Here is a 16,196-nt window from a genome sequence, read left to right as displayed (position 1 = left end):
CCCCTGCCGGCTCCCAAGCCTCTTCTCTGCTGAGCCCCAAGCTCCATGCCCTCGCCATCCTCTGGCTTTCGCCCCCCTCTACCAGCCACCCCCTGAAGACTCAGCTGCAGCCCACGCTTCCCCGGCTCTCCCCAGGCTGCCGTCCCCAGGCTGCGTCCCTGTGCTCTCCTCTCTGAACCTTGCGTTTTCGCTGCAGTTCATTGCATTTCTTCGTGTTGGCCACTTTAGGAGTATCCCGAATCGGACCGCTCCTCACCCGCCTTCCTTGGCCTAAGCACCGTGACCTCTGGCCTGGATTCTCCCCGCTTTCTCCTACCTGGTCTCCTCGTTTCTCTCTCAGCGCCTTTCATAAAGATCTGTTCTTAGCAAGGCAGCCAGAGGGAGCCTGTGGAAACCGAAGTCCCCCACGCTGCCCCTGAGCCCGTGTTCTGAGAGGCCCTACTCAGCCTGTCTCCCAGCACCTGCTCCCCCCTCTTCTGCTGTCCCCCCCTTTATTGCTCTCCCATCCATTGGCCTCTTGGCTGGTCCTCAGGTCCCCTAGGTCCCTGCCACCCCAGGCCTCTGTCTGTGCCCTGTCCGAGTATGCCCAGAGGTCAGCCCTTCCTCAGTTTAACCCCCTTATTTGTGTTTTTTTTTTTTTTTTTGCCATGGTGTGCAGGATGCAGAATCTTAGTTCCCTGACCAGGAATCCAACCCGTGCCCCCCTGCATCTTGCCCTTGCGTTGGGAGCATGGAGTCTTAACCCCTGGACTGCCAGGGAAATCCTCAACCAGCTCGTTTGAAACTGCGGCCCCCACCGCCCCCTTGCTACCGGCGCTTCCTGTCCTTGGCCACGGTGTTCTCCATAGCATTTATCACCCTGGACATGCTCTGTAATCGCCCTCGTTTATCGTCCGTCCCTTCTTTCTGGACTGTTGGCTCCTTCTATTTGTTTTGTTTCTACACGGCACTGGGCAGAGAGTAGGCCGCCGGGGCCCACTTGGGGGAGGAGTGAATTCATTCGTTCACTCAACACACATCTTGTTAGCGCCTGAGCAGTGCCCAGCACCTGTGCCACGCGGAACCGTCGCTCGCACGTGCCCGTCTTGGCTGCTGGGCGCACGATCGCCATTGCTTTCACCGTCACCACTCTTTCGCCACTGCTTCCCCACACCTCACCTGGCGCTTGGCCCAGTGGAGTGGTCTAATAAATGTTTGTCGAATTAGAGAAGCTGTGGAAAGATTAGGGTTTTGGCTGAGTCTGGAATCGCCCTGAAGCAGCGATCGGCAGTTTCCGACCGCGGCCTGCTTTTGAAAGTAAACTTCTGTTGGAACACAGCTGCTTGGCTTTTGAAACGTCGGTGGCTGTTTTGTGTTGAGTGGTTGTGACAGACTTGGGGCTTTGTGTCATCTGGCCAACAGAACCTGAAGTATTTATTGTCTCGCATTTAAAAAAAAATGTGCCAACTCCTGCTGTCAAGTCAGACAGGCTTTGTTTTAATTGCTGATGTATGAAGATGACATCCCACCCAACAGAACAGATTAAGGATCAGCAGGAGGCGTAGGTATCACAGCAGTTCTGCTTGCTTGCTGCCTGCCCCTTTGGGTCCATCTTCTGATACTTAACAGGGGGATTCTCTGGTGGTTAGACAGTAAAGAATCTGCCTGCAATGTGGGAGATGTGGGTTTGATTCCTGGGTTGGGAAGATCCCCTGGAGGAGGGCATGGCACCCCACTCCAGTATTCTTGCCTGGAAAATCCCATGGACAGAGGAGCCTGGCGGGGTACAGTCCATGGGGTTGCAAAGTCAGACATGACTGAACAACCCACACCTTTTTACATTCTTCTGACATTTACATGGTTACATTGGGTCCAGTTTAAGTAATTTTTAAATATTTGAAATACAATGACTTAATGGAGAAGGCAGTGGTACCCCACTCCAGCACTCTTGCCTGGAAAATCCCATGGATGGAGGAGCCTGGTGGGCTGCAGACCATGGGGTCACACAGAGTTGGACACTACTAAAGCGACTTAACAGCAGCAGCAGCAGACTCAAATCACAAGACAGAATATAATGTGGAAGCCATCCTTTTTCCCCCTTGTAGGGGTGTGGGGTGGTTTGCCTGTTGTGACGTTTTCCTGTGTCTGTTTTGCTTTTTTATAGTGCTCCCAAATGTGTCGGAAGAGAAGGTGTCTCCCACCAGAGCACGGAACATGAAGGACTTTGAAAACGTAAGTAGAGACACTGAATTAGCATCCCTCACGGCTCATGTCTGTGCGCGCTGTCCAGCAGACCCACAGGGAGCCTGGGTTTTCGAGAAGCATTCAAGCAGGATGAGGCAGGGTCTGGAGGAGTGCCGGGGCTTGTGGGCTCTCTCTGGAGCACTGTGACATTCCTGCACAGCTGGTCCTTTGCACACAGGCCAGTTATGGGTTCTGACAGCATCAGTGATTTCCAGCCTTGGGGAGTTTGGTGTATTTCTGGCGTCCTGAAGGTGAAGATGTCACCATGGAGCACAGTTGAGAGGCGCTAAGGTGTTTCACGGGCTTCCCCGGTAGCTCAGCTGGTAAAGAATCCACCTGCAATGGAGGAGACCCCAGTTTGATTGATTCCTGGGTTGGGAAGATCCCCTGGAGAAGGGATAGGCACTCCAGTATTCTTGGGCTTCGCTGGTGGCTCGGGTGGTAAAGAATCTGCCTGCAGTGAGGGAGACATGGGTTTGATCCGTGGTTCGGGAAGATCCCCTGGAGGAGGGCATGGCAACCCACTCCAGGATTCTTACCTGGGGAATCCCATGGACAGAGGAGCCTGGCGGGCTACAGTCCAGGGGATCGCAAAGAGTCAGACGCGACTGAGTGACTAAGCGTAGCACAGCAGCAGCATGTGTCAGGAGCTTCCCTGTGATGGAGGGTGTGCTGTTCGTGGTCCCCTCTGAAGCTGTCCTGTGACTGAGGTTTTCTGAATTAGCCCCATTTTACAGGTCAGGAGTCTTCAGACCAGGAGAGCCTCACTCACGGCCGCATAGTGCATGAGCGACAGAGCTGGAATCTGAGTTTGGGTTTCTAATGACTCTAAAGCTGTTTGTTCTCTCTACCACGTGGCGCGGCCTCTGCATCTTGCAGGCTGCGTCTGTGTTGAATGAAACGTGAGCGATGTGTTCCCAGGTTGCTGTGGTAATTGTCTGAGAATGGATTGCTCGGCGATGGATTTGACTTCAGTGCTTTCTGTCTGCCAGCATCTGCGTTTCATTTGTTAGTGGATGGGGTCTGTTGTCAAGTAACAGGAAAATAAGGTTATTTCCCCAATTCCAATTCTGCTTAACAAGTTACCTGCTCAGCGTGCTCATTTATCATGGGAAGAATTAGACCCTTCTTCATTTGTAACCAAATGAAATCCATACTATGCAAGACATGGGAGGTATTTATCAGGGAGAGGGCGCAGGACGCAGAGGGAAGGACGTTCCTCAGCCATGTTTCTCTCTCCCCAATGGCCTTTCCCGAACAGAACGGGCCTGTCTCTGGATTTAATTCAGAACACTCATTACTGCTAATAGTTATCTGCAAACCACCAGTGACCAATTGAAGAAATGACTTGTCAGATCTCTAATGGAAACAAGTAATTCTGGAGCGTTGAGTTGTTATAATTTCAACTGTACAACCTGATATATGCTGTGGGGTCTGGGGCCTCAAACAAATGAGATTTGATTATTCCACATCGTGTATAATTAAAATGTGCTCCACTATTAAATGGTTGTTCGTGTTTTATCATAAGAGTAATAATAGCTACTGTTTATTGAGCTCTTGCTCTGAGCTGGGAACTATAAGTGTTAAGCTCTTCATATATATTACTTTAATATTGAAGCAGCTCTGCGAGATACAGAGTTATTTAATTTTTGAAAGGCACAGCTTTGATTTTTGTTTCTAGATGGAAAAACCTAACAATCTTAGAGATTTAGCTTCACGTGTTGTCACTGCCTTTTGAACTGGGAGAGATCTGAGAATTGAATCCAGCTCCCTTTTATGGACTGTAGCCCACCAGGCTCCTCCATCCATGGAGTTTTCCAGGCAAGAGTACCGGAGTGGGTTGCCATTTCCTTCTCCTGAGGACCTTCCTGACCCAGGGATCGAACCCGGGTCTCCCGCATTGCGGACAGACGCTTCACTGTCTGAGCCACCAGGGAAGCCCCTCGGGAGAGAGGAGACACGGAGGCCGAGGGACGCGCCGGCAAGGCTGTGCCCGGTGCAGCTTGTGCCCTGGGCCGCGGCCTCGGAAGCCAGGCCGCCTGCCCGTCCGCTTCTGCTGGGTGACCTTGGGTGACCTTACCCTCTCTGCACTTCCTTTGTCTTTAAAATGGGCATGTTACAGTTTCTGCTTCCCAGGGCTATCGTGCAGCTTCCTGAGGGAAGGTACATGCAGCGACATGCCCGGCCCTGAGTCTGTCCTGCGTGTCAGGCGTTTCTCTTGCGGTTAGGTTACGTTTATTGTTACCGTTTTTCTGCTCTGTCACATGACTCACATCTCCCTTTCTCAGGTGTGTTCTTGATGACTCAAATACTGATTTTCATAAAGGCAAGGGAGAGCCTTCTATGCCAGCATGTTTTAGGGTTTATGTTTTGGCTTTACGACTGTGCTCCTTTGGCTGCTGTTAGGGCTTTTTTATTTTTTATGACATTAATATTTTTTATTGTAGCACTTTCAAGAACAAATTCTGCAGTTGAAATGACAGCGTGGTTCTCAGTGTCTCCCTTTCAGGTCTTTATAAGTCACTGAAAATCCTCATCTGGCCTGAGCTACTAAATGCAGGGTCTCTGTGTTGGGATGCTTACAGGAAATGCTTTTGGCATCTAATGCTGATTTTAAAGTTCGCATACATGTTAAAGAGAAGGCTATAGCATTAAAGGGGAAGCTCGTGATTTCTTTTATCCTAGTCTTGGATTACGGATACCTGAACATCAGAGTCTGGTAATGACGGTCTGGCAAAATACAGGCCTCTTGGTCTTGCTTGGAGTTTAGCCATTCATCAGTGGGTCTTTTCACATCCGTGTCCCGGGACAGGGGCTAGGGAATTTGCAGCAGAGTAAGGGCCCATCAGGAGACTCACAGTCTGTTTAGGGAGATGGACAGGAAAATCATGCAGTGATTGAGGTTAAGTCCAGGGCGCTGTGGGGCGTAGAGCGGGGGCCTGGTCCTGGCCCAGGGCACTCTGGGCAGCCTCCCTGGAGCACGTGTTCTTGAGTTGGGTCACCAAGAGTAGTAGGGATTAGCCAAGGTGGGAAGACTGGGAGGTGACCCCAGGCAGAGGGACTCTCACGTGCCGAAGACACAGAGAGAGCATGACAGGGCATGACGAGGCTGGGAATCCAAGTGCCCTTTGATTGGAAGGAGGCTTAGGGGGTGCTTGAGAGAAGTGGGGCTGTTGAAGCAGGTGGGGGTCAGATTCTGCAGGCTCTTGTATGTTACACCGCTTTGAGTTTTGTGCTGAAGATGAAGGGGCGTCAGTGGTAAGTTTTAATCTGGGGAGGGAAGTGACTGGAGTCACTTCACAGATGAGCCAGGCTGGGTGCCCTGAGGCCGGAGGTGCTGTGATCAGTAAGGAGGTGCAGTGAGTGGTGGGGTCCGGAGGCGTGGAGAAGAGAGTCAGAACCGCAGTGCTAAAAGAGCTCCCGGGACCGCCTCATCCAGGCCCTGCATCTGGCACAGGGGCCTCGAGCCCAGCGACGGGCAGGGACTTACATGGTCTTTGAACCCAGGCCTCTGTCCTTCTGCTGCACTCGGCGTTCTGTGTCCCTTCTCACACCTTCTTGTGAGTCTGTCATCTGGGGATCTGCTGTCTGATCCCTTCCTCAGCTGAGCTGTCGTCATCTGAACGGCCGGCCTTACGGTAGGAGGCTGGCAGATCAGTGTGGTCTTCAGTGGGATCCTGCCTCGTTGGTCCTTCTGGGTGATAACGTCACGGGGAGTGCCCCGGACCAGAGGAGGCCGGGCTGAGCAGCGTTGTGTAAAGGACTCTGCTTCTCTGGTGTGTTCCAGGGACTACTCTCTGTCTCTCCCTTTGTCTCTCTCAACATGTTGTGAGTGAGCGGGGAGACCCAGAATCTGGTTCAGCGTGTCCAGTCCGGGTAGCTGTTCTTTGTTCACAGATAGAAGCGTTTACTTCTGGCTTTTACTGTGACATGTATAGCTTTCTGTCTCTGTTGATACAGGTGGATAGTATTATTTAATGGCCGTCTTAAGTTCATAAAGACGTGTGCCTAAAGGGGTGGGTTGAACCGTAATTTATGTAACCTCTTCCTGTGCGACGTTCAGACTGTGTCTAATTCCTCACTGTGATAAACAAAGCGGTGATGAGTGTCCTGGTCCCGGTCTTTGTACACTTATGTGTTTTTTTTCCCCTTGGGACAGGTTCTGCTGCTCTTGTGTCCAGCCCAGCTGCCCTGAGGTTCTGGTGTTTGTATCAGGGCGCTTATTCTGTTTTGTTAAAGTCTTGGTCTCAGCGAGGCAGTTGGTCAGCATTAGTGTTTTATCCGCGCCACGGCTAGGAGTCCGCATCTCCAGGTCTGCCCTGTGGCCTGTGTGTGCTGGGTGTCTTCCTTCCGGGGGTGGTTCCCCTGCCCCCCGACCCCACCTGGTGTGTGTGGCCCCGAAGCTCTGAAGTAGCGGCGTACGTGGATACGACGCGTACCTGGGAACGACCAGAGGTGGGTGTTAGGTCTGGTGCTGTCACACTGGCAGGCCTGTGACCCCGTTTGTCCAGGTGGCTTCTAGAGCCTTCTCTGTAACTCGGAGCTGGACGCGGTCTTCCACTCAGAACTGGTGGCGAGGGCTCCGTGAGTCCTGGTGTGGAAGGCCCCTCGCTCGGTGCCTGGCGCGTGGCCCTCAGTGCCCGCTTAGCTCTGTCCCGAGGACCCTGCCTCAGCCAGCTCCCCCGCCTTCTGCTCTTCCGTTGTCAGTCTCCGCTGAACCTGCTGTGATGTTTCTTTGACCTTGGAGCAAAATCCCTAACTGCTTGCCGTGGCCCGTGTGGCCCTGCCCTGTGTCACCGGCTGCAGCCGTCTCCCATCACGGCCTGCTCTCCAGCATCTGGGCTGACCTTCCTCAGCCACGTGGTCGGGCGTTCAGCGTGCTCCTCCCTCTGCTGGCACTGTCCTTTCTCTTCCTCCTGAGCGTCAGGATCCTTGAGCGCCATGGCTTAGTCTTTACGTGACTTTATAGAGAGGCCGTCCGTAACTCCCTTCCCAGGTTTGCTAGGGACCCAGCACTCAGCATGCAATGTTTTCCACCGTGAGTCTTACGATTGTTTGCAATTAAGTATTTTATTGGTGTGATTGCTTAATTTTGTCTCCTCTACTGTGTCCCTCGTGCTCAACACCCAGCTGAACAAGATGGTAGTCGATAAATTCTTATTGATAAAAATAAATGTGTTACTTTGTAAGCTGTAAATTTTGGTTGCCTTACCTGTGAAATGGGAAAGTAATATTTAATGCCTAGGGTTGTGGTGAGGATTAGGTAACATGCCAGGACAGCGCGTGGCATCCCGGGTCTTAAGCCGATGGGGGTGGCTGCCGTGTTCTTGTGGATCAGGTGGCTGGAGTGGTGTAGCAGGAGGGAGGGGCATGCAGATGCCCCCCAGAGTCTTAGGAGAGCAGGCAGTGATGAGGGTCAGGGGAGGCTGAGAAGGAGAACGGGGCGCCTTGAGAACCAGGCAGGAGAGCAAGAATCATATGGGGCGCAGGTGGGCAGAAGTGGAGGAGGACTCTCTGGAGCTGGCAGAGTGACTGTTACCGGAGCTCTGTGGTTCTGGCTCTGCAGGAGATGGGGCCCATCAGGGCCAGAGGTCTTGGAATCAAGTCTGTAAGTGTTCAGCGCAGAGGCTCATCTGTGTAGTAGGCTGGTCTCCTGCATGCTGGGTCAAATGCTCTGAGTGCTCAGGCCTCTGAGTGTCCTGGCCATGCCCTCTGCAGACCTGGCCAGGTGGCGGCCTGGGCAGTGTAAATTTTTACAATCTTTTTGAAGGCCATTTGGAAAGAGATTTTGATGGTCATAAAAATAATATTACTCTTGAGCCCGATAATCCATCTTGGGGAAATTCATCCTGAGGAAAGAACCCAGCAGAAGAGAAAAGCTGCGAGCATGAAGGTGTTGTCACATTGTGTATGATTGTGAAAAATCGGGAACAAGGGAGTTATATTTTACATTTGTCATCTCTTTGGCTTATTGCAACAAGCTTGTGATGAAGGTGTTTCCCAGGTGAGGAAGCTGAGCTTGAGATTCAGTGATTCACTCAGGAGTTTAGCGTGATCGAGAAACAAAAAGAAGGCCAAATGCACAGCTGGTCTTTCTGGTCGGAAAGCTTGCAGGCATTCTTCCGGAGCACACTGAATGCGTGCGTGCTCAGCAGGGAAACGGTTAAGCAATTGAATGTAAATCAATTCAGTGGAGTTCAGTGCAGTCATTTTAAGTGATAATTATGGGAATTCTGTAGCAACATGAAAATATTTAAGACATGTTAGGGGAAGCAATGGATTATACAGATTCACTTATGTTACAATTTTACCACAAATGTGTATTCATGAGCAAAGGCTGAAAGAATATACAGAGAGTAGATTTCAGAAGATAGTTGCATTCCGGGCGTTGTTTGGGTTCACTTTTAAAGGCCTGTTGTTACTCCAGTATTGTTGGCTGATGAATAGATGTTTGCCTAGCAACAGTTTTCTGGGTGTTTTGAGGACACTGGGAGCGTACTGGAATCAGAAGCGAATCCCAGGGTGTCTTCTTCGTCTTCCTAACCCCGCTCAGCTGCTGCTGGCAGAACTGTCTTACATGCGGTGTTATTTACCAGAAATGAACTCTGGGCAGCAGGATTTCGTGGTTTTTGTGATGTCTGGGTGAATGGTCTAACAGTTTTTGGTCTTTCAAAGAGGATAAAAAAAATTACCGGTCACTCGAAGGTCTGTGTATTGAGGCTTGAGCGAGAAGTGGATTCGTTCTGAAAGTGCTCCTGTGTTTTCTGCTCGCTCAGTGCCAGGCTCTGCCAGGTACTGTAGGTCATGTGGTTGTCACAATACCTCCGTGACTTTGATCCTCTTTTTACTGATGAGCAGACAGGGACTCAAAAACGTGCAGTGGTTTCCCCAAGGTCACGTGGCTCACAGGTGACAGCGTTGGGAGTTGAGTCCACTTCCTGCTCCACTGACTGCGGGGCCCCTGCCCTCGGTCCTTGTTGCCTGCAGCCCAGACGTGCCCTGGTGGCTGAGCCTCCGCTGTGGAGTCCCAGGCCCTTGCAAGCTGCTGAAACTGATGGCCAGGTCACCAGAAGCGCGGCTCCTGGCTGAGAGTTTGGTTGGTTGGAGTTGCCCCGATTCTTTCTTATGTTGTTGGCTTTCGTCTTTCTTCCCTTTCTGATGGTGCCCTAGGCGCGGAAGGCCTTTGACAGGGAGTGGGAGGAAGTCACGATGACCAAGTAGAAGCCTCAGAGAGTGTCCTGCCACTGAGCTGGGACCGAGTTGGGATGGCTCCTCTTTCGGAGGCTCCAACTCCGTGGTCCCACCCGGGTTGCCAGGGCTGGAGCCTGGCGAGTACAGCTCTCGTGTTCACCTACTTTTGAGCGCTGAGTTTCTGAGTCATATTTGGTGGATTTTCAGGTATTTATTCCTATTGTATGGTAAGCTATTTTCAGTGTTTCCACTTTTTTTTTTTCATTTCTTGAACTTACTTAAAGTGTAGATGAAAAGTACAAATGAAAAGAATATTAGTGTTTTCAGTTCTTACGCTGTGTCAGGCACAATTCTGAACATCCCCATTCATTTCTTTTAATCCTCGTAATAGCTCTCTGCAAGGGGCATTATAATAATCCCATTTTTACAGATAAAGGAGCTGAGGCACACAGAATAAGGAACTTGACCAAACTCACTTGGCTCGTAAGGCGGCCTGGACCGGCTGACTCATTCATTCAACACATGTTGATGGGGTGTCCGTGTCCCAGATACTGTGCTACAAATCTCAGGGGAAACAGCCATGAGCAGATAGATTGCAAAGGTCCCTGCCCTCCACAAGTGGATGATCTTTGTATAACAGGCGTGATAGCAAATAGTGCATGTGTAAGGATCGAAGGTGGAGGCAGGTTGTGACAGCTTCTAATAAGAAGGCAAGCGTTCTGCGTGAGAGAGTGACTTGGTGGAGGTCGTGGAGATGGCCCTCTTTGGAGCCAGTAGTTAGGAAGGGCCTTTTGGAGCCTCTGACGTTTAAGCTGAGATGGAAGCCTGAGATGGAACCTCCCGGCAAGGGCTGCAGGAAGAGCTGTGCGCGCAGACAAGGCCCGGCTTATGTGAGGACTGGGGAGGGTGGAGCATTGCCAACGAGGGGTAGGGCGCTTTACGGCCGAGCGCAGAGCCAGATCACACAAATCTGCGGCCACGGCACCGAGCTTTTTTTATTTTAATTTTTGCAGCCCCGTGGACTGTAGCCTGCCAGGCTTCTCTGCCCATGGAATTTTCCAGGCAAGAATACTGGAGTGGGTTGCCTTTTTCTCTCCAGAAGGTCTTTCCGACCCAGGGATCAAACCTGAGTCTCCTGCATTGCAGGTGGATTCTTTACCATTGAGCAACCGGGGAAGCCCAGGAAGTTTTATTCTAAGAGGGATGGAGGAACTTCCTTGGTAGTCCAGTGGGAAAAACTTTGCTTTTCAATGCAGGGGTTGCAGGTTTGATCCCTGTTGGGGGAGTTAAGATCCCCCATGCCTTGGGCCCAAAACTTAAAAACAGAACAAAATCAATCAAAGACTTTAAGAATGGTCCACATTTTAAAAAATCTTTAAAAAGTGATAGAAAAAAGCAATGTTTGTCTGACTCTGAGGCCTGTGGGTCTCTCCTTGAGTCACATGGCCTTCGAGAAATTGGTAAATATGCCCGGCCTTCTGACCACTCCATTGTTATTATGTATTAACGACTATCTCTTTATGTTGTAGACTAAAATACAAAAGAGGATATGGTTCCCCATCTCTTAGAGACGGATTGGGTAGAAAGGAAATCACCCGGCTGGTAGACTGCAGTGTGGTAGGCTGCTGTGTAAAGAAATTAAAGGGTGTGTGGAAACATCCAGCAGGACCCCAGCCAGCTTGGTGGGGTCATCAGAGAAAGCATGATGAGCGCTCTGGCATTACGCAGAGAACGAGACTGGCATTGTTGCAGAAAAGTTGCTGCCTGTATTTCATTTTATTCACTGGGGCTTGGCTGGCGTTTGCAACGACCTTCTGAAGGCTGATTTACCTTTTCTCATTAAAAAAAACGTTCTTCACCTATAAATAGAACAAGTATTCTTTCAAGTGTTGCTGAGAATTTTAGCAGCATGCACAATGTGGGCATTCTCAGCAACCTCCATAAATAATTTATTGGTAGCCGAGTAATGGAATAAGGTTTCTCTTTATAGGAAGCATCTGGCGGGGTAGACTTTTTGTTTGAATGAATGTTTTATGTGCTGTTTCCTTAAAACATTTAAAAGGGAGGCTTTAATGAACCTATCAATAGCTTGTTGCTCTGTTCTTCTTAGCCACAGAATTGAAACTTTAAGTGTTAACAAGGGGCCAGGGCTGGAAAATTTGGAATGTACTTAATGTAGAGTATACTTATCATTTTCTTTTATCAGTCATAAAAGTATTCAAAAATTTATTAAAAGGAGTATTATGCGCTATTACCAATTATTTTTTAGAATGTTGAAGAAAAGCCCCAATGAATATCTATTTATGGTGATGTAGTAACATTCAAGGACAGCTATTAATATTTTGCTATATTTTATTTTTGTTGTTGTTGCTCAGTCTCTAAGTTGTGTAACCGCAGGGACTGTAGCACGCCACGCTCCGCTGGAGTTTGGTCAGATTCGTGTCCATTGGATTGGTGATGCTATCTAACCAGCTCATCCTCTGCCGCCCCCGTCTCCTTCTGCATAAAGTAAACCCCTGCAATTTTAAGTGTTGGCTAAGTTTTGACATACGTATACTCCCTTGTAACTTTTGTCATAATCGATAAATGTATTTATTTGATTATTTTTTTTTGGTATATGTGTATATAGTTGTAGGCTCGTGTGACTGTCAACCACAATCAGAATGTTCCAAAAGGCCAGAAATCCCCGAGTGTTCCCTCTCTGTGGTCAGACTCTTCACCCAGACCTCTGGCGGCTGTCCCTCTATTTCCAGCCCCTGTAATTTTGCTTTTTCCAGAGATCATATCCATGGAATCATACAACTTGTAATCTTTTGAGGGTAACTTCTTTCCCTCACCGTAATATCTTTGAAATTCATTCACGTGCCGTGAACCACAGTGGCTGAGTGCTTTTCCACCGTGTGGCCGTGCACTTGATTCATTCACCTTTTGAAGAGCGTTTGAGTTCTCTCCATGTTTTGGTGATTATTCATAAGGCTGCACTAAGCATTCCTGTGTAAGTTTTTGTGTGTTTATGTGTGTGGGCATGGGTTTTCACTTCTCTAGGGTAAACACCTAGGACTGGAGTCGCTGAGTCATATGGTAAATGTAGTTTTTTTTTTTTAGTAAGAAACTGCCAAACTATTATTCACAGTGATTGTACCATTTTGCACTCCCATCAGCAGAATACGAGAATGCCATTTGTTCTACGTTTTCATCAGCATTTGGTATTATCAATTAAAAACTTTTTTCTGGCCGTTCTAACAGATGTGTAGTGGTATCTAAGATGCTTAAAATCTTTTCTTGTGCTTATTTGTCATCTGTGTATCTTCTCCTGTGAAGTGTTTTTTCAAATCTTTTGCCTATTTTTTTGTTGTTTTTTAAAATCAAGTTGCTTCCTAGCAATGACATTTTGAGAGATATTTATGTATTCTAGATACAGTTCCTTGGAGAAGGAAAGGGCAACCCACTCCAGTGTTCTTGCCTGGAGAATCCCAGGGACGGGGGAGCCTGGTGAGCTGCCGTCTGTGGGGTTGCACAGAGTCGGACACGACTGAAGTGACTTAGTAGCAGCAGCAGCAGATACAGTTCCTATGTTGGATTTATGATTTGCAAATGTTTTCTCTCACTGTGTACCTTGTCTTTTCATTCTCTCAGCACTGTGTTTTTCCAAAGCAAACTTTTAAAATTTTGATGAAGCTCAATTTATTGATTTAAAAGAAGGGTTTCCAATTCATGAATTTGGTAAGTCTCCTCACTTATTTAGGTTCTTGATTTCATCAGACATACATAATGTCTTACTACATTTGTTCTTACAAATTTTCCTTTTTGGAGATATTGTAAATGGTATTTAAAAATTTTTCAGTTTTCGATTGTTTGTTGCTAGTATATTGAAATATGATTGATACCTATATGCTGACTTTGCTAAACTCACTTAATGAATTCTGGGAGCTTTTTTGGGTAGATTCCTTGGAATTTTTTGTTTTCATGTTGTCTGCACATAAGGGTGGTTTTACTTCTTCCTTTTCAATCTGGATGCCTTTTATTTTTTTCCCTTGTTTTATCACACTGTCTGGAACTTCAAATACATTTTGAATAGGAATCATAACAGCCAATAGCCTTTCTTTATTATTGATGTTAGGGGAATAGCATTTCGTTCTTTATCTTTAGTAAATATGTTTTTTGTAGATGTGTGATTTTTTTGTATATGTCCTTTAGCAGATAAAGGATGTTTCCTTGAATTCCTAGTTTGCTAAATTTTTATCTTGAATGATTGTTGAGCGTCTAATACTTTTTCTGCACGTTTTGCTATGATCATATGTGTTTTTTCTTCTTTGGTCTTTTAGTTTGGTGAATTACATGGATTGACTTTGGAATATTGAAGTAGTGTTAGATTCCTGGGATAAATCCCGCTCATGATGTGTTACTATGTTTCCAATTTTCCAAAGAAAGGCAGTACCAAAGAATGTTCAGACTATTGCACTCATCTCACATGCTCACAAAGTAATGCCTAAAATTCTCCAAGCCAGGCTTCAACAGTATGTGAACTTCCAGATGTTCAAGCCGGATTTAGAAAAGGCAGAGGAACCAGAGATCAGATTGCCAACATCCATTGGCTCATAGAAAAAGTAAAAGAATTCCAGAAAAACATCTACTTCTGCTTCATTGACTACACTAAAGCCTTTGACTGTGTGGATCACAATAAACTGTGGAAAATTCTGAAAGAGATGGGAATACCAGAGCGCCTGACCTGTCTCCTGAGGAATCTGTATGCAGGTCAGGAAGCAACAGTTAGAACTGGACATGGAACAACAGACTGGTTCCAAATAGGAAAAGGAGTATGTCAAGGCTGTATATTGTCACCCTGCTTATTTAACTTCTATGCAGAGTACATCATGAGAAACGCTGGGCTGGAGGAAGCACAAGCTGGAATCAAGATTGCTGGGAGAAATATCAATAACCTCAGATATGCAGATGACACCACGCTTATGGCAGAAAGTGAACAACTAAAGAGCCTCTTGATGAAAGTGAAAGAGGAGAGTGAAAAAGCTGGCTTATAATTCAGCATTCAGAAAACAAAGATCATGGCATCCAGTCCCATCATTTCATGGCAAATAGATGAGGAAACAATGGAAACAGTGAGAGACTTTATTTTCTTGGGCTCCAAAATCACTGCAGATGGTGACTGCAGCCATGAAATGAAAAGATGCTCGTTCCTTGGAAGAAAAGCTATGACAGACCTAGACAGCATATTAAAAAACAGAGACATCACTTAACTGACAGAAGTCTGTATAGTCCAAGCTGTGGTTTTTCCAGTGGTCATGTATGGATGTGAAAGTTGGACCATAAAGAAAGCTGAGCACCGAAGAATTGACGCTTTTGGATTGTGGAATTGGAGACTCTTGAGAGTCCCTTGGACTGCAAGGAGATACAACCAGTCCATCCTAAAGGAAATCAGTCCTAAATATTCATTGGAGGACTGATGTTGAAGCTGAAGCTCCAGTACTTTGGCCACCTGATGCGAAGAACTGACTCATTTGAAAAGACTCTGATGCTGGGAAGATTGAAGGCGGGAGGAGAAGGGGACAACAGACGATGAGATGGTTGGGTGGCATCACGGACTCAATGGACATGAGTTTGAGCAAGCTCTGGGAGTTGGTGATAGACTGGGAAACCTGGCGTCCTGCAGTCCACGGGATCGCAAAGGGTCGGACATGACTGAACAACTGAACTGAACAGAATTTTTAAAGATTTAGTTGAGGGTTTTGAGTCTATCATTTAGAGGATTTAGTCTGTAGTTTTCTTATAATATTTTTGTCTGGTTTTATGAGGGTAATGCTGCCCTCCTAAAATGAAGTGGAAAAGTTGCCTCATTTTCTGTTTTCTGGAAGAGATTGTATAAAATTGGTAGAGATTTAAATATTTGGTAGAAATTGCTACTGAAATCATCCTGGAATTTCTTGTTGTTATTCAGAGTCCCCCAGCTGTCTCCATATAGCGTTAAAAGATTTCAGGAGTCACTGTATGATTTTATTGTACTTCACAGTCAGGCCTCTGTTACTTCCATTCATTAGGAAAGTCCCCAGCCCTCTTTGTCTTGAGATTGTCATGAAGATTCCTGAAGAGTCCGAGTCTGTTGTTTGTAGAGCGCCCTTCATTTTGGATTTGTTTGATTGATGACTCTTGATTAAACATTTTAAGAAAAGCTATATTCATTTGTGGTTATTTCTGGCTGCCCTGGGTCTTCCTTGCTGCGTGCAGGCTTTTTTCTCTGGTTGGCGGCGAGCAGGGGCTGGTCCTTGTGGAGGTGCGAGGGCTCCTCACTGCTGTGGCTTCTCCCCGCGCGGAGCACAGGCCCTGGGTTCACGGGCTTCAGCTGCTGCCCGGCTCAGGCTCAGTGGGTGTGGGCTTAGTTGCTCCATGGCGGGTGGAAGCTTGCTGCACCAGGGATTGAGCCCGTGTTCCCTGCATTGGCAGGCGCATTTTTATCCGCTACGCCACCAGAGAAGTCCGACAACTCTTGACTAGTTCAAGGTTAAGGGTTGTAGGTGTTTGGGGGATTCCTTGGCAGTCCAGTGGTTGGGACTTGGTGCTTTCACTGCCAGGGTCCAGGTTCAGTTCCCTGGTTGGGGAACTAAGATCTCACAAGCCGTTAAGTTGCCAAAAAAAAAAAAACAAGAGAGACAGAGAGAGAGAAGATTATAGGTATTTTAGCGTTTTTAAATGAAATTGCTTACTTTCAGTGACTTAGTTCAGGAGGCACAGCATGTCGGTCTGTCCCACCAGGGCTAGTAGTAATATAT

The 16,196-nt window shown here is 47.7% G+C and overlaps 1 protein-coding gene across 9 annotated transcripts in view; it reads left to right on the top strand.

Annotated features, from left to right (window-relative positions):
• CDK5RAP2 (CDK5 regulatory subunit associated protein 2) overlaps positions 1 to 16,196 on the top strand; it is a 183,555-nt gene that overhangs the window by 11,414 nt on the left and 155,945 nt on the right. For all 9 annotated transcript variants that reach the window (XM_019966830.2, XM_019966831.2, XM_070795383.1 and 6 more), the window contains exon 3: positions 2,144 to 2,211. In XM_019966830.2, the coding sequence (XP_019822389.2) occupies positions 2,144 to 2,211 (68 nt within the window). The remainder of the gene's footprint in view (positions 1 to 2,143; positions 2,212 to 16,196) is intronic.

The sequence above is a fragment of the Bos indicus genome, chromosome 8 (assembly GCF_029378745.1).
Source record: "Bos indicus isolate NIAB-ARS_2022 breed Sahiwal x Tharparkar chromosome 8, NIAB-ARS_B.indTharparkar_mat_pri_1.0, whole genome shotgun sequence".
In the NCBI taxonomy this organism is placed as follows: domain Eukaryota; kingdom Metazoa; phylum Chordata; class Mammalia; order Artiodactyla; family Bovidae; genus Bos; species Bos indicus.
This window is presented reverse-complemented; position numbering and strand designations above follow the sequence as displayed.